Source organism: Rhinatrema bivittatum, chromosome 4 (assembly GCF_901001135.1).
Source record: "Rhinatrema bivittatum chromosome 4, aRhiBiv1.1, whole genome shotgun sequence".
In the NCBI taxonomy this organism is placed as follows: Eukaryota; Metazoa; Chordata; class Amphibia; order Gymnophiona; family Rhinatrematidae; genus Rhinatrema; species Rhinatrema bivittatum.
Genome location: NC_042618.1, coordinates 251,304,198 through 251,330,775, shown reverse-complemented (window position 1 = coordinate 251,330,775; position 26,578 = coordinate 251,304,198). Strand labels below are relative to the sequence as shown.

At 46.3% G+C, this 26,578-nt stretch overlaps 1 protein-coding gene across 1 annotated transcript in view; it reads right to left on the bottom strand.

Moving 5' to 3' along the window:
- Nucleotides 1–26,578, bottom strand: part of BICD1 (BICD cargo adaptor 1) — a 396,445-nt gene that overhangs the window by 13,300 nt on the left and 356,567 nt on the right. Inside the window, exon 7 of the mRNA XM_029597485.1 lies at nucleotides 16,756–17,073. Within this exon, the coding sequence (XP_029453345.1) occupies nucleotides 16,756–17,073 (318 nt within the window). The remainder of the gene's footprint in view (nucleotides 1–16,755; nucleotides 17,074–26,578) is intronic.

Sequence of the window (26,578 nt, the reverse complement as noted above, 5' to 3'; positions counted from 1 at the left end):
CCAACAAATTACAGAAGAATTTTGGGCCATTCATACAATCATCACCAATACCCATACTGTACATCAGTTTTTTCATTTGGAGTTTGAGCTGAAGTAAAATAGGCCCTCAAAATCTTAAAAATTTGAAACATATCAAGATCTTTTCCTGTGCACATCTCTATCCAATTGTTTTTAATCAGCTATTTGATTATTGGCAACTGTCTGTAAATGCCAGATTTCAAACTGGACTTTAGAAACTTTGAGGTCCATATTCAGCTGCTATCCAGCCGAGCTAGTTAGTTGGATAAACCTATCTGGCTAACTTAGGCCTGGCTTTATCAAAATGCACTAAATATTGCCTGTGATAGAAAAGGGGGTGTGCTTTATGCTTAGGGCCACTAAGGGGTGGAAGAGGAGAGAGAAAGAGAGAGAGAGAGTGAACAAACCTAGCTATAGTGCCCTAACCCTAGATAGGTATTTATAGCTCTATGGGAGGCCCACCTAATAACTCGAGGTGAGGTTTAGGTATTACTGTAGGGGTTAGGGGCCACTTTGACATTCAAAGTGAGATGTACGAACAGAACAGTGCTCTCTTGTGAAGATTTGATGAACCTCGGAGTGAGGAAACTCACTCAAAGATGATATTTGTGCAATGTTCTCTCAACCTAGCTTGATGGACTCTCTACCTGGGTAACATCAAGCTAGGTTGAGAGAACATTGCACAAACCTCATCTGTGGGTAAGTTTCCTCACTCCGAGGGTCATCAAATCTTCACAAGAGAGCACTGCTCTGTTTGTATGTCTCACTTTCAATGTCAAAGTGGCGCCTAACCCCTACACTAATACCTAAACACTAGGTGGTCCTCTCATAGAGATATAAATACCTATCTAGGGGTTAGGCTCTCTCTCTCTCTCTCACCTTTGAGAACACATCACAAAATGCAATGAAGCAAAACACCACTGAAAAAGGTGTACCTAAAATTAGCATTAAAGCCATGTGATAGGACTTTGCAAAATGGTTAACCCACTCCTCCTCTTTTTTGGATTTGCATCACACCATACATTATGGTGCTATCCCATGCATTAAGGGCTTATTGCATGCGTTAATGGCACTTTTCACATGCAAAAACGCCTTATAGCATTTTGATAAATGACTCCCTTAGCCTGGATATTCAATGGCACGACTGCACCACTGAATACACTCAGCTACCTAAAAAGTTAGCCAGATAAGTCTATCTGGCTAACTTTAGGACACATCTTCAGCACAATCAGAGTTAGCCGGATAAATTATTTGGCTAACTCTGAATACTGGAGTTAACCAGATAACTTATCCAGCTAACTCAACATGTCTCAGTTACGTCCCTGCCCACCATTTAGTCAGCTGTTTAGCCAGATAAGTAGTTATCCAGCTAAGTGGCAACTGCTGATCCTAAGCAGCTATTCAACTTTCACCACATAGCCGGATAAGTCAAAACTTAAACGGCTAAGTGGTGCTGAATATGGACCTCATCATTTCTTCCTCAGCAGTGATATCCAGGAAACAATTTTCATTGTATCGAAATGAAAGAGGATCTATCTACCTCTAAGGGGTCTCTACTAAGCCATGTTAAATTTGTCAGGTAACATGTGCTACCTGTCAGTTTCAAAATAATGTGTTAAATTGTAGTGTAACATGGTATCCAAAACACAAATAAGATTGTTTTTAACAATGCAATTTTAATGCAGCTACACAGTGGCCATTCTAACACCCCCATAATCTGTGTTATCCTTGCAGCTCATACAAAACAGGTTTGGGATGTGGGCCCGGTTTGTGCAAGCTGCAGGTGATTCAGTAAAGGGGGTGGGTGTTGGGGGAAGCACCAATGTGGGCACTCTTTAGCCTGTCTTTAAGTTAAGTCTAACCTGCCCTCCATTCTCCTCATCCCCTCGAATGCTACCAGACAGATTCCTTCGCTCACAGACGTCCACAACCTATCAGGGACAGATTTAGGAATTTGTCTGCCCCTAGGCATTTTTTCGGTACTTTCATTCTTCCAACTCCTGTAAGGGTAGTAGAGGGCTGTTCTCTGCTGAATGAGATTCAGCAGAGCTCAAAGGTGGCAAATCTTAGCCAGCCTGCTGCCCCTAAATGTTTGCTGCCCTAGGCACGGGCATAATGGATGCCTATTGACAAATCCAGGGCTTAACCCATCTACTCCCCAGGTCTGGGGGAAGCAAGAGAAGGAGAGCTAATAGCCACACCTATCTGGCTCCTGTTACTTTGCTGGTCTTTGATTGAATGGTAGTTTTGCCAGCTTGCAGTTTGACCCACATGCACATGCAACATGCAGTTCAAACTAGAAAGGGGCAAAACTGCCATTCAGTTAAAGACAGGAACAGCAAAGGAGCTGGGAAGATTGTTCTTTTCCTCCTGCCCCTCCTTCTGCTTCCTTGGTCCTGGGGAGGGGAAGGGTAGAAGGGGATGCTTGACGTGTTGAGAGGAAGTGGTGGAGACACTTGGGTGGAGGGTAAGAGCTTGTCTCAGGAGGGAGGCACTCAGGAAGGGTAGTTTGACTGAGGAAGAGAGAATGCCAAGGAGGACACCACCTTCCCCCACTAGTTAACCTATTAACTTACTACAGTTAACTATGCTTCTAAAAGGTGTAGTTACATTTATCTTGACAACAGGCCAAGGTAAATTTAACGTACTTTTGCAAATATCACAGTAATATTAATAAGCTCATTACCATGGTGTTTTCATATTAAACTGATGACCAGATAGCATCTGTGCACTAAGTAGCATGAGGCCGCGATAAAACTAGTGTGTACACACTAAATTGAGCAGTCACTCTCATGGCTCAGCTCCTTGCTGCAAACATGTGTAAGGCTTTCTCAGAATTATCCCTTACTCTTTGCTTCAGTGTCGTCACAGGTACTGGAGGGTGATGTAGTCATTTTAAAAGGGTGTAGAGTTAGAAGCCATTCCCCAGTGCTAGGGAGAGCTTTCTATAAAACTGAGGAGCCCACTTTAGCTCCTTGTTCTCATCTCTTCTAGGGAAAAGGCTGGGAATCAAGAGCGGAGTTCTCGGGTCTCTAAGATTTTTGGAATCCTTTTGGGGTCCGAGAGAATCCTGAGATTGAGAGGATCAGAGGTGGTGATTAGTGGTGAAGGTGGATTTAATCCCAGACTACACTGAAGATTATCTTGTAGATTCTAAGAAGCAGTGTTCAGGCTGGAGTCAGAGGAAGGACTGGCAGGTTTGCAAATCTTCTGCTTAAAGGAGAGTCAGCAGGAATTCATCTGTAACTGTTCAGGAGAATTTTCAGCTGCTGAAAGTCAGAGATCTGCACATGACTGATTCATGTACCAACATAGGGAAAGTCCTAGAGTTGTGAGAATCTCTAAAAGAGAATTTAGAGGAAAGGATTCCCTAGTGCACCAGATTTCTATGGCTGTGTAATTTCTGTAAGGATTGCACCTGACAAAGTGTACCAGCTGCAAAATTGTTCATTTGCATCAAGCACCCCAGTAAACTGGTTTCCTTTGGTGATCATATGTTTGTGTGTGGGGATAGGGTGGGGGTTTGAGGCAGAGAGTGAGAGTGGTGGCAATCCTGGCTGAGGTTGCAATGACAGCAAGGAGAGACAGTCCAGCAAAGTCTAAAAGCTCTCACAAAAGAGCGCTACAGTTCTTCAAAAGGTTTGTGGACCTCAGATGTGCCATGGTTTCCCCAAATTGCTGTTCTAGCCCAAGCCTCAGAATGCTTGCAGCGGTTTTTGGACTAAATAACTACATCCATAAAAGCAATGATCATCATGACAATCAAGCTTGTGGAATGGCCCTTTATTAGAGACAGTAAAACTGTTGTGCTTTATACACTGTGGGCTGTATAACAATGCTTGAACACTAATTGCCATGTGTAACCATTTGCTGGAAAAGATATTTTTGTGGTCTAAATAAATGTGGTTTTGTTTAGGAAGTTAGTAAAAATAAAAAGTGGGATAGATATTCAAAAGCTGTTTAGAAGGATAACTGAAAAGCTTTCCTCTCATTCTGGGGCGGATTTTAAAAGGCCCACTCGCGTAAATCCTTCTGGATTTACGCGCGCAGGGCCCTTGCGCGCCGGCGCGCCTATTTTGCACAGGCTGCCGGCACGCGCAAAGCCCTGGGACGCGCGTAAGTCCCGGGGCTTTCGAAAAGGGGAGGGAGGGGGCGTGTCCGGGGGCGTTCCCGAAACGATGCGGCATTTTGGGGGCGTGCCGCGGCATTTCGGGGGCGGGCCCGGGGGCGTGGTGCCGGCCCGGGGGCGTGGTAGAGGCCTCCGGACCAGCCCCTGGGACTGGAGGACGGAGCGGGGCTGCCGGCCGACGCGCGCAAAGTTACGCCTGCTTTCAGCAGGCGTAACTTTGCCGACAAAGGTGGGGGGGGGGTTTAGATAGGGCCAGGGGGTGGGTTAGGTAGGTAGGGAAAGGTGGGGGGAGAGCGAAGAAAAGTTCCCTCCGAGGCCGCTCCGAAATCGGAGCGGCCTCGGAGGGAACAGGCAGGCAGGCAGGGAACAGGCAGGCCGCGCTGGGCTCGGCACGCGCAAGGGGGTGCACATTTGTGCGGATTTTATAAGATACGCGCGGCTACGCGCATATCTTATAAAATCCAGCGTACTTTTGTTCGCGCCTGGTGTGCGAACAAAAGTACGCGCTCGCGTATTTTTTAAAAATCTGCCCCTCTGTGTATAGGAAAAATGCTTAGTGAATCAGGCTCTAAATGGTTTAGCTGTTGCCGAGCCACTGAAATCCGGGTTAACTTTGCTGATAGGTGTATCCAGCTAACTTTGGCATGGATTCATCATTCATCACAGAATTATGAATCCAGCGAAAATGAGGGGGCGCGGGCCTGCGAAAGCCTGCAGCCTTCGCACCACCGCGGTGTCTTCGCTGCCGGCTTTCGCACCAAATAGCGCCACCGTGAAAGGTGGGTGGCATCATCAGATGAAGGCCGGCACAGAAAACTTTTGTCAAAGTTTCTAGAAACTTTGGCACACTGAGCATGCCCAGCATGCCACTATCCATGTGTCTACGCGGGGTCCCTCCAGTCTCTTCTTTTCTGTGGAGCTATCGTTTCACAGATGTGGAGCTTGCACTGGTTTTTCTTTGGAAAACTGCCATGTCTGAGTTTTCTTGTTCTTTTTACCTCACTGGATCCCTCGATCTTTCCCGGCATTAGTTAGAGCGTGTTGCGGTAAATTACCTGTTCTTTGCGGTCGTTTACCGACAGTGCTGTCCGGTGGCCGCTGGCCATCGACCACCCATCGGTTAGATTTTTTCATGTCGTCGTCTGGTTTCCGCCGATGCCCCAAGTCCCCCTAGACTATATCCATTACAGACCCTCATGAGGTCTGCATTTTGTGCCTGGGGGCATTCTGTGCCGATGACCCCCAAAGGTCACCATGTGCACCTTGGAAAAATTGTTTTGCCGCAGGAAGTCTGAGCCTTTGACCTCGGCGTCAGGGGGTGTCAACGCCTCGGGATAAGGGGGACCAGGTAGTCACCGGTCCTGCTCTATCTTCTCCTCCGCCGGTTCCTCAGCTTGCGTTAGGTGTTGGGGATTAGCCTCTTTACATTTCTTCCCATTCTAGGTCCAGGTCATCGCCATCTCCCTCGGTGCCGGGGAAAGACTGGGCCAAGCATCGTGGAAAGCTGAGGAAGCAGCGGTATCGGTCACCGTCATTTATTTATTTATTTATTTATTTTTCCTAAACCGATGTTGGTGTAAACCTTCACACCGGTGTACACTGCATCATAATAAAATCAGACATAAAATACAATAAGGCATAATAGCATAAAACACTTATAAAAAACTAAAAACTAACTACAATAGCATGTACAGAATTAAATAAAACTAGGTTTTACGTATAACTAATACAATAACCTATTACAGTTTAAAAGAAATTAACAAGCATAAGATAACAAGAGCAAGTTTTAACTGGTATCTGCTGAGAAAGCGTCTGCATATAACCAGGTTTTTAAAGCTTTCTTAAATTCCTTCATATCACTCTGGAGTCTCAGATCAGTCGGTAACGTATTCCCAAGAACTGGGCCTGCCAAAGAAAGAGCCCTGTCCCTGACAGAGGTAAGTCTGGCCGTAGTAACAGACTTACCTCCAGGCTTAGGAAGGCACCGGCACCGGCACTGACCCATGTGCTACTGAAGTGGCTCTGTGCCAAGGAGGTGTCGCCCTGCATTGAGGCAGAGGGCCCAAGGTGATCCCCACCAATTCCGGTGCCGGGTACCAGTGTCCCGCAGGGCTCGTATGGGGACCAGGTCATGCCTCCTCCTCCTCAGGTTGTCCTGTCATTGGCAGCATTTGAGGAGGAGATGGAGCTCAGAGTGTGGTTAGCGGTCAGCCAAGCCCTACAAGGTATCGAGCCACCAGCCCCTTCAGGGCATTTACCACCACTGGAGCTGGCACCATTGATGCTGGCACTATTGCTGGAGCAGTTGGTCTTGCTCCTCGGTTCCGTGAAAGTGCAGCCTGTACTGGTGTCCCGGGAGCTCTTGCTGCCATGGGAGACACCAGGGCAACCTCAATCAGAGGGCCCTCTGGGCCAGTGTTTCCTTTTCCAAGGCCAACCTCATGGCCGGTATTGGCCGAACTGCTGGGTCCATCAACACCCTCGGTGCTGCTGATGTCTGCGGTGCCTCTGGTGCCCTCGGTGCCCTCAGGGCTCTTGGTGCCCCCGGTGCTATGGCCCAAGAGCACTGTCAGAGCTCCCCCACCAGTGTCTCTGAATGATGTGAGCAATGATGATGCCCCTTATGAGCCGTGGGGGGACGAGGTTTCTGTATCCTCCTCAGATGATTCCAAGAACCTACCCTCCAAGCCTTCTCCTCCAGAAGAGAGACATCGATCCCCTCCTGTCCAAGCCATGGTGGAGTTGGTTCCCTTCCAGCTCCTCACTAAAGTAGACTCCAGATACAAAATGCTGGAGGTCCTCCAATTTGTGGATGCACCGAAGGAAGTGGTTGCAGTTCCTGTCCATGACATATTTAAAGAACTGTTTGTCCAGCTCTGGGACCACCCTATCTCGGTCCTGCCGGTCAATGTACCTGGTGCAGCCAACCATGAGGTTTGAGTGGTACCAGCTTCCGCACCAGTCCGAGGTAGTGGAATCAGCCCTCAAAAAGGCAAAGCGGTCCTGCACTCATGCCTCCACACCCCCAGGCCGTGAGCAAAGGGCCCTGGATGCTCTAGGGAGGAAAGTCTTCCAAGGATCCATGTTAGCAGCTTGTATTGCCTGCTACCAACTATATATGAGTCAGTATTCCAGTAACCTCTGGAAGCAGGTTCAGGACTTAGTGGACCTTCTCCCTCAACAACTTCCTGAAGGTTGTTCAGCAGGGTTTCAAATGTGACAAGCACAAGGTTCGGTCTGCTTATAAGGTCTTTGAGACGGCGGTGACAGTAGCCACCGCTGGCATCAGTGTGTGCCAAATGGCTTGGCTACATGCCTCTGACCTCTGACCAGAGGTGGAAGACCGTATAGCGGATTTGCCTTAAACTGGGGAAAATCTCTTTGGAGACAAAATTAAGGAGACAGTGGCACAGTTGAAAGATCACCATGAAACCCTTCAGCATCTTCCAGCCAGTACCTTGGATCACAGTCCTCAGGTAAGAGATCCTCGCGTCAGGGGCCCAGACACCCTTTCTACAGCCCGAGGAAGTATTACCCTCCGGCGGGTAGGATACGGTCTCAGCGGGCTGGACCAAAGGCCCGCCCCAGACAGCCACATATCTCTAGGATTCAGCCAGCACCTCAGCAGAATCCTGCTACAGGATTTTGACTGGCTGCGAAGGAGCCAAAGCCAGCGACCTGTACCCTCGATGGTGGACCCTCTGATTGGAGGCCACCACCCTGCGGAGTTGGGTTTTCTCCTATGTTTATTTTATTTTTTTCATAATTCTATATTACGAGACTAAAGAGGGACCCCTGCTACAGGTAAGCAACTCTGCTATTTTTAGTATACGGTAACCTTTAGTGGATAGGACCAGGGCTGGCTCTAGGGCAAAAAGCAAAAGTTGGCACCTTGGGCGAAAATTGGCTTTTCAATATAATGGGCGATGCTGGTACTGCCAAGGACACCTCTAGTGCACCCTACCTAAAGGCCGGCACTGCATAGGTCCTATATGTCATAAAAGGAATTTAAAAAGTACCCAAGATTACAAAACATTTTAAATTAAGATGATCCACACTGCAGAACAAACACAAAAGGCATGCCTAAGAACATTGGCTTTCTAACCCATTATCTGATATAAGGCCCCTAGCATTGTAAAGTATTACTGTCTTTGCCGCTTTTGTCAAATCCCCACCCCCATCCCTTTACTTATTACTATAATTGTAATGTGTTCTCCAGCTTATTCTGTTTTCCCATCAGGAGGTGTATTGTAATATTACATTTTGATTTTTAGCTTGCCTTTCCAAGGTACACTCAAGATGGCTTACAGCATTTTTAGAATTCAGGTATTATAAATATCTTCCCTAAAGAGCTTACAATTTAAGCGGTAAAGGGATATAAAGTGACTTATTCAAGATCACCAGGAGTAACAGTGGGGCAAGTGCTGGTCTTGATTTTCAGCCCATTGTTCTATTAGTATATTACTTTTTTCCTGCTGGGAAGAATAGTAATGCTGTGATAGCTTGGTTTGGATGTAAATAAGAAGAAACACCCCAGTTCAACCCAATCAGCCAAACATATCAGCAACTAGCTTCAGCCAATGTGGTTTGGATGTCTTTTAATTTAATAATTATATCTTTCTTAATTTCTAGTTTTGCAGTCTACCCCCCAAAATCACAGATGATGCATTTATTGGACACTGTGACATGATATCTGAAACTCATATAACAAAGTTTAACATTTAAAATGATAAAGGAAATTTTCAAAACTGTATGCTTTGATTCAAAATCACACATACTTTTACCTGAATGCTTTAAACAAATTCTCAAAGGAAAAATATGAGAATACTCCTCCTTTGAACTGTACTTTTAGAAACATAGAAATATGATGGCAGAAAAAGACCATACTTTACTGTCTATCTAGTCTTGACTATTCACTTTTACAATCCCTATCGCTCCCTCAGAGATCCCTGAGGGAGCAATAGGGATAGTATCTTGAATTCAGATACTGTCCTTGTCTCTACCATCTCTACGGGGATGCTATTCCATGCATCCACTACCATCTCTGTAAATAAATATTTACTAAGATTATTCCTGAGTTTACCCCCTTTTACTCTTTTCCTATGAGGCACTTTTAGAGTGGGCAATTTTCAAAAAGACCTTTTACGTGGGTAAAATGGTGTTTACCCATGCAAATGGATTTTGAAAATTGCCTTTCTTATGTCTAATTATGTGTTTTTTTTATAAGATTGTTCTGGGAGGGGTGGTAGTGGTTACATTATAAATGAGTTTATTTATCAAATCTCAGAGGAGGAGGTGGTCTATGGTTCTGAAAGTTAATTGGGGGATGGAAGGGGAGCACAAAACAGAGGTTTTGCCTAGATTGCCAAATATTCTTGCATCAGCCCTGCCTACAATGTATTCATTGACCCTTCTTTGTAGCCTTTCACATAATTAACTTTCTGAATTGTCTTATTTCTTTCCTTAAAATTTGATGTGAAACTTTAGATTGCATAACTGATTTGAACAGTTCAGTTATGCTACCTAATTTAGCAAATGGAACTTATATTAGAAGGTCAAGCTTTTCAAAAGAAGGTCCTATGAAATACTGAGCATATTGCTACAGAATATGCCACGTTTGATTTTTCTAGGGGTAGGCTATGAATATTTGTGACACTTGCTAGGTTTCACACTGCCATAAAGACTAAGAAATACAGAAGTTAGATTAGAAGACAAGATTTGGGGAATTGTGAATTACAATGAAATGCTGATGTATAAAACGGATGGGAAAGACTACAGGCTATATGCAAGAATAATATGATTATGGAGAATGAAGCTAAGCTGCACCTGATGTAATCAATTCCATCATTTTTGAAAGGCAGCATGAATGCCCAGCAAAACTCTGCTGCTAGCATGATAGCAATCACATAGTGTGGGGTTTATACAGAGGTTTGTTTAATATGCACACTTCATTTAGAAGGAGGGCAGGGTTAAATAAAGGGGAAAGAACAGGAATGAACACTCTGACTTAACAGGGAGGGCAAAGTAAACTGAAAGGGGAAAAATGAAGGGTTTATAGATAAACAGGATGGAAAGCTATGGTGTACTTCCTGTAGATGTGTGCCCCCTTCTTTCCCTTCAGCAATACAACATTTCCATTCCTCATGCTATCTCTTACTGAAATTTCCAGTTCTGATAAATCCAGCTTCTACACCATGACTAGGTCCAGTGTAGGCAGCGCATTTCAGTAATATTTAATCATCTTCAATGACTCCTGATTAATCCAGTTGTCTTTCTTAGATGCCATTTATTTTAGAAGCTGATGAGGTAGCAACAGTAGTAGTAAAGTCCAGCTTTGTGATGTGGCAGTCTGGTTTGTTCATAATGGCTGAGGTTCTTGAATTTGTCATACGACTAAAAGATCATGGATTCATCCTTCTTCTGCCCTGCTATTGTGCTGCATTCATTCAGGGAGGGATATTACTGGTTTTCTAATGGTGCAAAGTTCTGGTAGTTCAGTTTATGGAATTCCTGCCTGGTTTTCAACTTTCATTTTCTGTTTGTACTTTTTTGCATTTCAGTGTAAAGAGTCAACAAAATCTAGTGGTAGCCAGTAGCTTGCATAGTAATGGGTCCAAAGCACTGCTCCATCAAAGAACTTTATTATTTCTTGATTTCAAAACTGAAAACAAGATTTGTAGCTTGGATATCACAAACCAACTCTTAAATGGAAACACCAACATACCAGGGATCTACTGCCTTGACGACTCTTTTTACCTCATTGACTCCTGTTGGTAATCTATTGATTTTCATTATATGACTACTGAATTTGTACAAAATTTGCCTCATGGTGACAGGTCTTGAGATTGCCCAGTGCTACACAGCTGCTAGCTCCACAGAATGAACACATATTACAAAAATCTACAGTTCTAAGATGGCCCTGAACATACAGATAGCTCTATTGCTGCTTTCTTTTCCTGTTTGCTTTGTATTTTGTGGCACTCAATCACTGCATTTGTAAGGTATGACTTGACATACAAAATGTGGTAATCACGTCATGGCACTATGTTCAAATTTGTGTGATTATGACAATGTACAGTAGTCAGCTACATTAACAATATGTGTGCAGCATGTGTGTCAGCTCTTGGCACGTAAACATCTAAGAGAAGGGATATGAAATAGCATGGACAAAATGGAAACATGAATGAATAAGGATGTGTGTCTATGGGAAAACTTTACAACAGGAATTAATGATTTATATCATAAATACCCCATCACATTTCACTCAACTTTTCTCTTTGCTTGGAAGGTGTTATTGATGATATTGCTCGTGAAAGTGTCTCTAGAAAGGAAGTAGAATTTTCTTAAATTCTGTAGTTGATATTTATAAGTTCCTGAAATTCCAACTGGTCCTGATAACCAGGAAAAGGTGAAAATATTCTAGAGACAATTTTGTAGCAATCACATACAAATACGGTTATTATCTTTGATTGCAGATAGGAATCATTAATAAGGGTTATTGGAAAAGACGGGGCACAATATCCAATATTTAAACATTTCTTGCATTTTTTCATTTGTTTGAAAATCTGCTTGTTTACTATATTGCTGTATTTTTTTGCTGGTTTTATAATGTGTGTATATTGAGCATTGCCTGTCTTCCCAGGAACTGAATAATCAGTTGGAGACTGAGACCCCCTCACCCCCCCAAGTTGGGTGGAGGAAAGTTGAAGGATTACAACTCCAAACAAAAGATGCATCAGAGACATTCTACAGGAAACTGGCCTGAACACATACCAACATTTTTCCTTCAGTTTTAAGAAATTCACATAATTGCTTTTGTCATAAATAGAAACATAATTTAGTCACTGTCATTGGTAGTTTCTAAAACAGAAAGGAAATATTGATGGGGCAGATGAGAAGAGCTTTATACGTTATTTCTTATTAGTACACTACTTTAGTGAGCACATCTCAAAAATTATCTAACCAGAGAAGAATGTCGGACTTTGATGCCATGCCAAAGAATCCATTCTGGTAACTCTACAGCAAAACTCTGTGTTCAGGACAGACATCTGTCAGGCACATGAGCTTTTGTGTACCACTTTTGATTTAGGATATTAATAACACTTATGAAATTCCCTTTTAATTAAGAATGAAAAATTTGGTAGAACAGGACAGTTTATATTCCAGAATCATATTCTTATCTCTGTTGTATTCGCTCTTTAAAAAAGGTAAAAAAAATTACAGCTATTGTTTGAGACACAGTAATAGTAAAAGTTTCAGCCAACCAGCTTTCTCCATGCTCCTTGATTCTGCAACCTCTCTTTCATGGAAAGAGGGGGGATTCATGCAGCTGTGTATTGTGATAGTACATCACTGAACTTACAGATGTTTCTGAGTAAAAAAAAAAAAAATATTAGCACGGTTGCTCTGTTAGACCACTTAGACACCTAGAGAAAAAGTTGCAAAAAATAAAAAACACATAGGGGTACTTTTGTTCACGCACCAGGCGCAAACAAAAGTACGCCGGATTTTATAAGATACGTGCGTAGCCGCGCGTATTTTATAAAATCCGGGGTTGGCGCGCGCAAGGGGGTGCACATTTGTGCACCTTGCGCGCACCGAGCCCTGCACATGCTGCCCGTTCCCTCCCCCCACCTTCCCCTCCCTTCCCCTACCTAACCCCCCCCCCCCCAGCCCTATCTACACCCCCCCTACCTTTATCGTAAAAGTTATGCCTGCTCCAGGCAGGCTTAACTCGCGCGCGCCGATCGGCCACCGCCGCGCGATTCCCCAGCCTGGGAGCAATTTCGGAGGCCTCGGCCATGCCCCAGAAATGCCCCCGGACCGGCACCACGCCCCCAACGTGCTCCCCGGAATGCCCTGAACTTCGCGCCGCCCCCCCGACACGCACCCCGACATGCCCCCCCTTGCAAAGCCACGGGAAGTACGCGCCTCCTGGGGCTTGCACGCACCGCCGAGCCTATGCAAAATAGGCTCGGCATGCGCAGGGGGGTTTTGAAAGGGTTACGCGCATAGGGGTAGATTTTCAGACCGCGCGAATAGGCGTACTTTTGCTGGCGCATCAGGCGCAAGCAAAAGTACGCGGGATTTTAGTAGATACGCGCGTAGCCACGCGTATCCGCTAAAATCCTGGATCGGCGCACGCAAGGCTATGGATTCTGTATAGATGGCGCGCGCCGAGCCGCGCAGCCTACCCCCGTTCCCTCCGAGGCCGCTCCGAAATCGGAGCGGCCTCGGAGGGAATCCTCTAACGCCCTCCCCTCACCTTCCCCTCCCTTCCTCTACCTAACCCACCCGCCCGACCCTGTCTAAACCCCCTCCTTACCTTTGTCGGGGGATTTACGCCTCCCTCTGGGAGGCGTAAATCCCCGCACGCCAGCGGGCCGCTAGCGCGCCGGGACGCGACGAGACGCGACCTGGGGGCGGGTCCGGAGGGCGCGGCCATGCCCCTGGACCGCCCCGGGCCATAACCACGCCCCCGGGCCCGCCTCCGGAACGCTCCCGACACGCCCCGAAAATGCCGCGCGGTTTGGGCCCGCCCCCCGACACGCCCCCCTCAGAAAACCCCGGGACTTACGCGAGTCCCGGGGCTCTGCGCGCGCTGGTAGGCCTATGTAAAATAAGCTCACCGGCGCGCAGGGCCCTGCTCGCCTAAATCCGCCCGGATTTGGGCGGATTTAGGCGAGCAGGGCTCTTAAAATCCGCCCCATAACTTATGCGCGTAACCCTTTTAAAAAATTCCCCATAGGCAATACCTTTTTATAGGACCAATTTAATACACTTGTGCCTAATTTAGTATAACTATTGAAAGCTAGCCACAAATGTATGAAATGTAGTAAACATTTTTCACCTGCATCTTGTTTGTGGATCTTTATTTTGATGTGATATATTTTAAAAAAATTTCAAAAAGCGATTTAAGTGGGTACAAAGCATTTTATCCATGTTAGTCGGCTGTCTAGAACCCATCTTTCCTCACTATGGGGCAGATTTTAAAAGCCCTACGCATATAAATCCAGGAGGATTTACGCGCGTAGGGGGGTTACGCTCGTCGGGCCTATTTTCAAAAGGCCCGGTGGTGCGCGTATTGCCCCGGGACGTGTGTAAGTCTCGGGGCTTGAAAATATGGGCGGGGAGGGGAGGTCTGGGGGCTTAGTCAGAGGCCTCTGCAAGGCCGCTGGGCTGGCCGATTGCGCGCCAGCAGTGGGCTGGTATGCACAAGTTATGTCTGCCCCTGGCAGGCGTAACTTCAGAGACAAAGGTATGGGGGGGTTTCAGGCTGGGGGGCGGGACAGGTAGGGGAAGGGAGGGAAAGGTGGGGAGGGGAGGGAAGGGAACAGGGAAAGCCAGCTGGTCTCCCTGAGTGCTCGGTGCGCGCAAAGTGCACTAGTGTGCACCCCATTGCGCACGCCGACCCCTGATTTTATAACTTGCGCGCGGCTGCGTGTACACCGCAAGTGTAGCTTTTAAAATCTGCCCCTATGGATGTAAGTCTGCATGGTGCTCACAAGACTCCCTACGTTTGGCTACGTCGAGAGACAGCATTTCCAGGGGCATATTTAGATCAGAGAAAGGAAAAGTGTGCGCGTCAATGGGATTCTCAAATCTACTTTTCCAGCAAAAATCTCCCTGCACAGCCAGCAGATGCAGGTGGCCACATGTACTTTGCACCACAGCAAGCTTCAGAGCCAAAGTACGTATATAACTTTGCTTTGAAAATTCTTGTGAGTAAAAAAATGGGGTAAAAAAAAAAAAGTACATGTGGGCTTTTTGCCAGTGCAAATAATTTGAAAATTGCCCCATCATACATACAATTATGGCTCAAACTGTTCTACCTTTAAGTAAAAATCTAAAATACCTATACATTTTTAAATGCACTTTGTGTTTTTGATTTTTATTTAGCCACAATTTTTATTTATTTAATAGTAAGTGTGTACAGTCCTTATGTGTCATCTCTCTTCTTGTCAAAGCAGTGCTTGCTCAATAGAGATGTGTCAATCTGCACATTGAAGTTTGCGAGAAATTTCGGGGCAAAATTCTCAAGTTCTGGAATTTTTATCATGGACAATAATAGGGAAAAATGAGTGCAAACTTGCAAACAGCTGTGAAATTCCATGAAACCCTGCATAATTCAGTAGGATTTCAAAGAAAATGCATTGCAGGGACCATTAGATATTGCTATATTTCTATTTGGATTTTCTCAGTGAAATGGAAAGTCTGTGAAAAATGGGCTGGAGCAAAACTGACAAAACACTCACTTGTTTCACGTCTCTTGAGCAAAAGTACAAATCCTTAATCCTTAGGATCCTGAAAGATGGAACAGCTCAGATTTAACTTCACTATTTTATGCGTTCCATAATCCTAATGAGAGCCTTCTCTGACAATGGGCCTCATTTTCTAAAGTATCGCAGGCCTGCGATACTTTAGAAAATTGCACTAATGGGGGGTCGAAACGGGGGGGGGGGGGGGGCGGTCCTGCGCTAGCCGGCAGTGATCGCACCACCACGGTTTCGCACCCAATAGCGCCTGCGTGAAAGGTGGTGCTAGTGGGCGCGAAATAGGCTGCGAAAAGGCTCCTTACCTTTTCGCCGTCCGCGCCTTCTTTGTAGATTCGGCCCCGGTGATGCCCCTACTCCTCCTCTTCCGGGGCCGACTCCGCCCCCATATCGCTAGCGCACGCTTGCGCTGATAACGCAAGACTGCGCTGCTAGCGCAAGCGTGCGCTAGCGTTGGAAAATGAGGCCCAATGAGAGATGCCTCCTACTTATTATGGTTCTGATTTTCAAAAGCATTTACATGTTTAAATCTAGGTTTTACACATATAAATGCACTTTACCTGTGTAAGTGGGCCTTTGAAAATTGCTACAATATATGCCATCGTATTGTCCATAGGATATACCCAAGTAAGTGCACTTTAAGCGCTTTTGAAAACTGCTATGACAGTATGTTACATGTATGCATGTAACTCTTTTGAAAATTCACCAGTAAGTGAAGGAGCTTCATTTTCTTCTTGGTAAATAAGAAGCCAAATAAAAAAAACCTTCTGCCAATAAAAGCATACATAGGACCTGATTCATTTAGCTTTTCTCCCATAGACACAGAATTGGAGAGAAGCCTTAGTGAATCAGGCCCATAATGTACTGAGATACTTGACAGAATATATTGTGCAGTTATTATCTTTTGTGCAATTATCATCTTTTATTTTTCACCTCCTTGGGCAACCTGGTAGGCCAGGAAAGAGGGTTAGAAATCTTTTAAGATAAATAAAAATATCAATACCATTGAATAAAGGGAACTGAGATTCTGGGGGACGAGTAGGAATAAAGTCTTTGATTTTGAATCAGGTGTAAGTGTGTCTCTGAATATCTACAATCAAAATATACAGTGTCTACTATTTAAAACCATCGACAATTTATTGTAGCCTGCAAATATTTGTAGCAGTTTAAGGAAATTAAGAATTTCACCACTGAAGTCAATGGCACATATTTGCTGCATGATGTAGTTGTAGCGAGCTGGCACTGCGCACGCATGTGTAATCCCCAGTTCAATTAGATGAACTATTATAGAACGCTGTCCACTGGTCTGTACTGTAAAGACCAGTGCGGGCATACTTTTTCCTCCGAGTGCCACTGCTGATCAGTAAGTTTGGCTGCTCTGGGTCCTGGCTGTGCAAGAGAGAAGTGTCTATGACTGGCACTATGACAGATGCTTCCTCACTTACTTTAGGGCTGCCGGTCTTGCTCTTGCTGAGTTTGCCTTTGCTGCGACGGGACAGCTCATGGTCAAACTCCAGGTCCTCCAATCTCTGGGTGAGCGCAAGCTTTTGCTGGATTGCCATCCGCAGCAGAGAGTTCAGGGTCTTCTTCTCATCTTCTGCAGCCACTAACTGCCTTTGCATCTCATCCAACTGGGTGACATACTCTTCACATCTGCAAAAAAAAAAAAAAAAAGAAAAAGAAGACAAATACTAATTAAATGAACATTTTCTAAGAGCTGTTTATCTACATCAAATACAGCTGTATATTCATTCACTTTAACAGAGGTAGGATGAGTTCATCTGAAAGTCATGCAATTGTATATTGAAATCTCCAAGCAACGACTCAGATTCAAATTCCTAGACAAAAATTATACACCTACAAAAGAGATAAATCAGTCAATCAGCAAAGAGTTCATAAATTTATGGTGCAGTATCTTGTTTTGCATCACCTAATTATGGAGCAGCTTATCCAGCAGAAATTGAACAAAATAGACCAGAGTGTAAACCAAACAGAACAGAACACTTCAAAAATGTATATGGGGGCAATATTCAAATGTTTTTACATGGAAAACCACATAAAAATGTGATTTAAATATTGCCCTCTCCCCCATATGTAGGTAAAAGTAAGGCATTCATACTCTCACCTACATAAAAAAAAAGTGGATGGGGTTAGGTCAGAGGCGGGAAAATACATGTAACCCCCTCTTTGTTGGGGGTCACCATCAGTAGCTGTATGGGTGGGAAAAGTCCTTTCTGCAGTCCCGGAACCAGGATTCAGCCTTGTGGAGGTCAGCAAAGCTATAAAGCCCAAGGGGAGAAGCGAAATCAGTAGCCCAAACCAAAAGGATTTCTTAAAAAACAAACAAACCCAAAACAGTCCAGGCAATTAACGAGAAAATGACAGAATAGTCCAGGAACACAAAGACAATCCTTTGATGGTCTCTCACTATATTCACGATACTTCACAGAACTAAGTTCAAATTTTTTTGATAAAGTTTTCTTTTCAGCTCCTCATCAGGGTCTTCTATTCACTACTCAGTTTCACATTTCTCTTCACGTTTCTCTGACTGTGAGCTTCCCCAGGCAGGTCGGTGTCCCCTTAGACCTTGGGATCTTTATCCTCCTAGCTAGTTCCCAGTCAGTACTGGCAGGAACATCCCTTAGCTCCTGTAACAAACATCAGAGGTTGACACTATAGCCCTATAGTTTGCTAGGCTACAGCACAGGACTCTTCAGTAGGGATGTGAATCGTTTTTTGACGATTTAAAATATCGTCCGATATATTTTAAATCGTCAAAAATCGTTAGGGCAACGATACAATACCAATTCCCCTGATTTATCGTCAAAAAATCGTAAATCGGGGGAAGGGGGAGGGCAGGAAAACCGGCACACTAAAACCCCCTAAAACCCACCCCGACCCTTTAAATTAAATCCCCCACCCTCCCGAACCCCCCCCCCCAAATGCCTTAAATTACCTGGGGGTCCGTAGCGGCGGTCCGTAGCTTAAATTACCTCCATAGCCTTAAATTACCTCCGTAGCGGCAGTCCGTAGCTAAATCGGGGGAAGGGGGAGAGCAGGAAACCGGCACACTAAATCGTGTAGTCTTCAGCCGGCGCCATTTTGCAAAATGGCCGCCGCAAAATGGCGGCGGCCATAGGCCAAAACGATTCGACGCAGGAGGTCGTTCCGGACCCCCGCTGGACTTTTGGCAAGTCTTGTGGGGGTCAGGAGGCCCCCCCAAGCTGGCCAAAAGTTCCTGGGGGTCCAGCGGGGGTCCGGGAGCGATCTCCTGCCGCGAATCGTTTTCCATACGGAAAATGGCGCTGGCAGGAGATCGACTGCAGGAGGTCGTTCAGCGGGGATCCGGAACCAAGCTGAAGGCCCGCCTGCACATAGCAGAAGAAAATACAATCTGCCAGCCAATTTGACAGAGTTTGCTTGGTCACTGCAACTCCCAATCTATTATTATTGAAAGAGATAGAAAGCTAAGACCCTCTTGCAATCCAAACTGTGCAGAGCCCGTTTGCCCTGGTGTGAATGAGGCCTCGGAAAGAAGGTGGACAGAATGATTGACGAATTGAGTTGAAAATCTTGGGGTACTTGGGGTGAGTACGCAGGACCACCCTATCATGAAAGAATTTTGTGTGGGGTGGATACATCACCACGCCTGAAGCTCACTAACCCTGCACCCGAAGTGACCGGCAGGAAAAGAACTTTCCAGGTCAGGTACCTCAGATCGCAGGAGCGCAGAGCTTGAAAGGATCACGCATGAGCCAAGTCAAGTCAACATTGAAGTCCCATGACACAACGGGAATCCGCAGGGGAAGCTTCAGCTGAAGCAAACCCTGCATAATCTGCCCCACTACGAACTGCACTGAGATGGGTGTACCGCTAACTCCCTGGTGGTAAGCACTGATGGCACTTAGGTGTTCCCTGACTGAGTTGGTCTTCAAGCCAGCTTCTGAAATGTGCCACAAACAGTCGAGCAACTTCAGAGTGGAGCAGGCAAACAAATCCAAGCCATGACATGCACACCAGATGTAAACCTCTTGCACTTCAGTCTTTAAGACTTTCTGGTGGAAGGCTTCTTGGAAGCTACCAGTACCTGAGACATGTTGTCAGAGAGGCCCATGGGCCACAGAACTAGCCTCTCAACATCCAGGCCATCAAGGCTAATACATTGTGGTTCAGATGGCGCAGCCTGCTCTGATCCTGTGCGATCAGGTCGGGGGAGGTCCTCAGACAGACAGGTCCTCCAGGAGCGGGAAGCAGATCTGCCTCGGCCAACAAAAGTCCTCAAGAATCATGGTCCCCTTGTCCTGTTGGAGCTTCAAGAGAGTCTTCATCACCAGCGGAAGTGGAGGCTATGCGTTCAGAAGGCCCTTGCCCCAATGGTGGGCAAATGCGTCCGAAGTTGGTGTTCCATCTGACCTGAACAGGGTGTAGAAGTGGCTCACTTTGCTGTTGCAAGGGGAGGCAAAGAGGTTCATGTCCAGGGTCCCCCACAAGCAGAAGATGCGATCTGCCACTGCTGGATTCAGGGACCACTCATGTGGCTGAAATGCCCGAATCAGGAAGTCCACCACCACATTTTCAGTCCCAGCTAGGTACATCGCTCATAGGAACATGCCTCATGACAGAGCCCAGGACCAAATCTGAACCGCCTTCTGACAGAGGAGGAACGACTCAGTACCTCCCTGTTTGTTGATGTACCACATTGCCACCTGATTGTCCATTTAGATGAGGACCGAACAGTTGGATTAGTGACCCTGGAATGCCCAAAGAGCTTAGCGGATCAATTGTAGCTCCAGGAAGTTGATCTGGAACCGAGATTCCTGAACCGTCCATCACCTTGTGTACGGAGGTTATTCACATGCGCACTCCAACCCAGAGTCAATGCATCTGTGGTAAATACAACCTGAGATGGGAAAGCATGGAAAGGAACCCCCTGCTCCAGATTGGAAAGATCTTCCCACCAAGACAAAGAGATCTGACGAGGCTGCATAATGCAGATACGTGCACTGAGGTCCTTGCTGGCCTGCTGCCACTGTGACCGCAGTGTCCTTTGTGCCCTGCGCATGCACAAGCATGTCAGGGGGGGTAACATGGACTGACACAGTCATGTGGCTGAGAAGACAAAGCAAAAGGCAGGCAGAGGCCACCCAGGTTCGGTGGATCAAACTTGCAAGAGATGACAGGGCAAGCACCTGATCATGAGGTAGGAATGCCCTGGCCTGAGCCGTGTTTAGACGGGCCATGAAGGCACGCTGTGGTGACGGGCTGATGTGGGACCGGGTAATTGATAACAAACCTGAGAAACTGTAGCACCTGAATGGTCAACTTCAGAGAGTGAAGCGCTCCTCCTGGGTGGCGCTCTTGACCATCCAGTTGTCCAAGTAAGGGATCACGTGCACTCCCTGAGGGTGGAGGTGTGCTCCCACTACATCCAAGCACTTGGTGAAGACCAGTGGGTCCGAAGCAAGGCCGAACGGTAATACCCTGTACTGGAAGTGACTTTCGCCCATGGTAAATTGAAGACACTTCCAGTGACCAGGAAAGATCTCAATGTGGGCTTAGGCATCTTTCAGATCAAGGGAACAAATCTCCCCTTTGCAGGAGTAGGATCAGGGTGCCCAAAAGACTATTTTGAACTTTTCTTTTTGAAGAAATTTGATCAAAGCTCTCAGGTCTAGAATAGGGCAGAGCCTCCCTGCTCTCTTTGGTATCAGGAAATACCGAAAGTAGAATCCTTGGCCCCTCTGGTGCAGTGGACTGGGTTCGACCTCTCCAGGCATTCGAAGGGCAGAGAGCTCTGTCAAGAGTATCTCCTGATGAGGGGAGAGGCCCCAAGATGGACATGGGGGAGAGTCTGCAGGATGTCCCTGAAGTTCAGCCGGTACCCTTGGCGAATGATGGAGAGGACTCACTGGTCCGAGGTGATGGGGGCCACCGGTCCGCAAAGAGATGCAGCCTGCCCCCTACTGAAGATGTCAAGAGTATGGCGGTTTGGTTTATGTTCCCCCACCGCCAATCAAAATCCCTTAGCAGGGCTCAGTTGAGGGGCTGGCTAAAGCCTGGAGGTCAGTTGCTGCTGAGAGCGGCCCTGGAAACTGGTGCGTGGCGTGCTTGCCCGTGAGGCAGGAGGATAATATTTTCTCTGGTGATAGAAGGACTTCCTAGAGCCCTGGCATGAGGATTTCCTGACCAAGGATGGCGAGTCAAAAGTACTGACCGAAAGGTGCTGCAGAGTTTCGTGGTGATTCTTCAGTTGGGCCACCGCATCCCTGACCTTATCTCCAAAGATATTTTCACCAGTGCAGGGCAGGTCTGTGAGTTTCTCAACAGAGAAGGCACTGGCTCTGGCACTGGCATGGGGACCAGTGCCAGGGGCGGCTCGATACCCCGCAGGGCTCGGAGCATCGCCTTCTGCATCCTGTGATCCAGCTCCTCCTGAAAATCCGTTGAGGTCAAGATGGTTTGAGGAGGAGGCAGAGAAGGTTCACCAGAGCCGCCTTGGCACTCTGAGGAGGCTCAGTGCCCAGCACTGACACCGGTGGGGAATGCCTGGGACTCCCAGGTCTAATGGAGGGTGATGCCTCCTCCTCACGGGGTCACTTTAGTTGCAGCATGGCGACCGCCAGTGCCGATCCGAGCCTGGTGCCGTGTACCGCCGGCGACCGGTATTGATGCTTACAAGACTCCCCTTGGTGCTTGGCCTGGTCTTTCTCTGGCATCGAGGATGGAGAATAGCCCAATGTCTTTGAGTGCGATGACACCGGTGACGGCCTATCCCTGGCCCCCCTCTCTCTCTCTCGGGTTCCGTTGGAGGCGTGCCAAATGCTTCCCCGTGGCCTCCAAGTGTCGACGCCCCTGATGCTGGAGTCGATGGATCAGACGCCCCCAGGCAGAGGATGTAGACCTCATGTGGATCAGTAATACACATGGTCCGCGGGTACTGGGGGGCATTGACAGAAACTGGACGGCACCATGAAAAACAGCCGGCAAGCAGTCGATGGCCGGTGGCCACCGAGGAGCAACACACGGGAAATCAACCACAATCAAGGGAAAAATTTAACCTACTGTACTGCTGACTGGGATACCGACCAGAGGAAGAGGGACCCGGTGAAGAACAATCAAAAAACTGACCAGAAAGCAAAAATCACTTTGAAAAGAGCAGAGCTCCACAAACCGCAAGGCAAATGCTTCGCAGAAAAAAAGAGACTGAAGATGGATTCCGTGTGGGTACATGGATAGCGGTAGGCTGGGCATGCGCAGTATGCCAAAGTTTCTAGAAACTTTGACAAAAGTTTTCCGTGTCAGGCTCTATCTGCTGATGTCACCCACATGTGAGGACTACCATCCTGCTTGGCCTAGAAGAAATTAAGAGTACCTTTTCAACTCTTCCCTCCTCTTAGTAAAAAAATTACAGTTTGTTCCTTGTCTTTTTTCTCTCCTTAATATTTCTTTTCTTCGTAAGAAATGCCACATGATACTAATACTTTGTTTGGGTTTCCCTATATTTCTAGGCCTAGCCAGGCTCTCGGGGGCCTTCTATTTTCACCTTGAGCAGAAAATAGCAGCGGAGACCCCGGCATGCCGCGAACGGAGCTCGTCCCGTGGCACACGCTCCGTTCACGGCGAAGATGAAGACCCGGGTGTGCCGATCGCGACACACAGGGACCTTCCCTTTTAGCTGTGAACGGCGCGCCGGGCCTTCATCTTCGCCGCGAACGGAGCGTGTGCCACGGGACGAGCTCCGTTCGCGGCATGCCGGGGTCTCCGCTGCTATTTTCTGCCTGTCCCGCGATGGCCGCTGTCCTTCTGGTTTTGAATAGTCTTCTGGCAAGGGAGGAAATCGGCTAGGTGTGGGAGGAAATCTACGGGAAGGAGAAATTCTGCGCAAATTCTGCATTCCGCAGTAGCGCAGAATTCCCCCAGGAGTACCTTTTGTAGCTGGTGCTGTGGCATGGACGCTGTACAGCGTGTTTGAGCCTCCAAGGTGGCCAGGGAGCCGCCTGCACCATCTATCGGCGGGCTGGGGAACATGCGCGAGCACTGATGGACACACTACCAAGCCCGATATATTATGGATATGGATAAGCATATATTTGATCTAAGTATAGGTGAATTAGCATATTTTGATTATCTTGAAAATCAGGTTTATTTGGATCCATGATTTAAAAAGCTGAGGTTGATATTCAAAAACCTTTGTGTGGGTAACTTCAGCACAAAAGTTAAGTTTTGAATATTCCTCCCTGCTGACTCCAATTTTTGTGCACACAAATCTATCCAGACAAAAAGGGGCATCACAGTAACATAGAAAACAATGGCAAATAAAGACCAAAATGGCCCATTCAGACTGAGCGGTTGAGATTCATACTCTTTTGGTAGATATTTATATAAAATTCTAAAATTCCCAAAATCAATCCAACACCAATCCCCTTCTTGAGTCTTCCACTCAATTTCTCAGTTCTATTATATCTGAACCAAGTATAGCCATGTCCATCCCAGTCATCACATTGTTGGCCTCCCCATGTGTTACTTTTGGTGGCTCACGTGAGGGCCCCGCGAGCTGCCTCACTCACCCCGACGTGGCTGGACCCGTCCCACAGTCAGCACACAGCCTCCTGCTCTGAACGTCGCCCAGTGCAGCCTGAGATGCCACCAGCCACTGCTCACACTGCCGTCCCTTAGGTGTGCGCGCATGCATATGTGCACATTTTATAGGCTCTGTGGCAGGAAACGCTGAGCAGTGCCCTCCGATGATGTTAGGCTGACTGCCTACTTAAGCAAGGGCCTCGCAGTACTAACTTGTCTCAGCAGCAAGTATTCTGCCTTAGCAGTGCATATTGGCTTTGAGCTCCTGGTTCCTGTGTCCACTGGTCCTGATTCTTCATCCAGCCTTGCCTCTCCAGCCTTGCCTTGTCCAACCTTCCTTGTCCAGCCTTGCCTTGTATTGCCTCTCTCATCCAGAGTCTTCCATGTGACCTCATCCACCTTTGGCCTGACGTCTAGATCTGACCTCTCGGGTGGATCTGACCATGATTGCCTGCTCCTGGACCTGTTCTCTTGCACGTACCTAACCACCCTTAATCTACCACCTGCTCCGACCTTGGCCTATCTCTGACTTCATTAGTCTGCTACCTGCCCTGACTCCAGATTCTTGCTCTAGCCATTGCCCTAGGGACCCACCTAAGACCTACCAGCAGCCTGATTCCAAGGGATCAATTTATGGGGGGGGGTTGTGTGCGGCTGGTATAGGTGAAGCTCCAGTCTGTCCTGCTACAGGTCGCATCGCCAGCTGCTGGTGTAAGCCTCCTAGGTGCACCTATGAAGCTGCATCAACTATGCCACAGCACAAAGGGCTCACAACCACGCCATCCTTCACACCGTGTTTTGTTTTGTTTTTTAGCTCTGATGAAGTCATACCACTGCTTTTTTTTTAATGTAGTTGCCACTCCAGGCAGGTTACCCCCATGATTTTTTGGAGATTTGATGCAACTGTGCCACTGCTGTTTTAGGTTGTAATTGCCACTCTGTGCGAGTTATCCCAATGTGCTTCATTTCTAACATCTTGCCATTATGGACTCGCTGTGCATTTTTAAATTCCGCTACTGTTTTTGTTTTCACCACCTACTCCGGAAGGGCTTTCCAAGCATCCACCACCCTTTCTGTGAAAAAATATTTCCTAATGTTGTTCTGGAGTCTTCCCCATCGGAGCTTCATATCGTGACCCTTAATTCTAAAACTTCCCTTCTTTTGAAAAAGGTTTGCCCCTTGGTCACCATTAATACCTTTCAGGTATGTAAATGGCTGTATCGTATCCCCCCTCTCTCCTCTGCTCTAGGCAATGGAGATGTTGCAGGGGGTGGAGATAAACTTTAGCTGCTGAGCACAATATTTAGTGCTCTCCGGCTAAAGTTACACGCTAGTCAGGATAAAGTTTTGTGCATAGCTTCATCGGAGTATATTCAGCGGGAAACTTGTATGTGTGAAGTCCCATTAAATATCTGGGAAAAGTTACATGCATAACTTTCCCCAAATAAATGTGTTGCTCACCATGTTGCTGAATATTGACATCTTACCATCAATGCTTTGAAAAGTGCATCTTGAAGTTAAGAAGTTCTGACTACATGAAGAATGAATGTATAACTGCTCTTTGGAAAGAAACAGTGCCATGACTTAACTTAGCAACATACAACTGCATGAGAAGACCCAGGGCAGAGTTATCAAGGTTTTGCTCCAATGCAAGAACTGTTGCAGATTTATCAATGAGACTGTCCCATGATTTTCAGTGAGGAAAAACAAAGGTAGTAAAATGGGGGCAAAATTTTGATAAATCTTGTCTCCAATTTAAATATTCTTCCCCACCAGCTTAGTTTATTTCACGCTGTCAAAATGTTCTCCATTTTATTTTAAAGTGTTTTGGGCTCTAGTATGAGAGATTCTGTCAGTATGTGGCACAGGATCATCTCTAGGCACTGGCACAGAAAGCCCCTGCCCCTATTTTCTTTGACGATATGCTGCATTTGGTACTCTTGTAAAATGAACACATAGCAGGCAGGTAGCAGGACCGCAATGACTCTGCTGATTTTCCACACTATTTCACAATTTATAATCCACTTTTCTTGCAATGACTCAAAGGGGTTAACATCCAAGTACTATAATTACAATAAAAATGCCGATTTTATACAAGATAAAGTCAGTACATAAATAATAACATACAATAAACAACTTTTAATCACAAAACATCCCACCAATATGAGGAGACCCTATCCCAAATTGGACCCTCTTTTTGGTTTCTCATCTCATGAGATATTCTGGGTGTGGGAGACCTGGTATCTACCATGTTGGGAACTGATTTGAATTCTTCTAGTAATAGTAAATGACTACTGGATGGTTAGGGCTCTTCAGTTTGGAGAAGAGATGACCGAGGAGAGATGTATTAATTAATTAATTAATTAATTAATTTCTATACAGTCATTCCAAAAAATAATCACAGTGGTTTACAGAATAAAATACGATTTGCTAGAGGTCTATAAAATAGTGACTGGATTAGAATGAGTAAACACAAATCAGTTGTTTATACTTTCAAAGAGTACAAAGACTAGGGGACAGGCAATAAAGTTATTAGGTAATACATTTAAGACAAATAGGAGAACATACTTTTTTATTC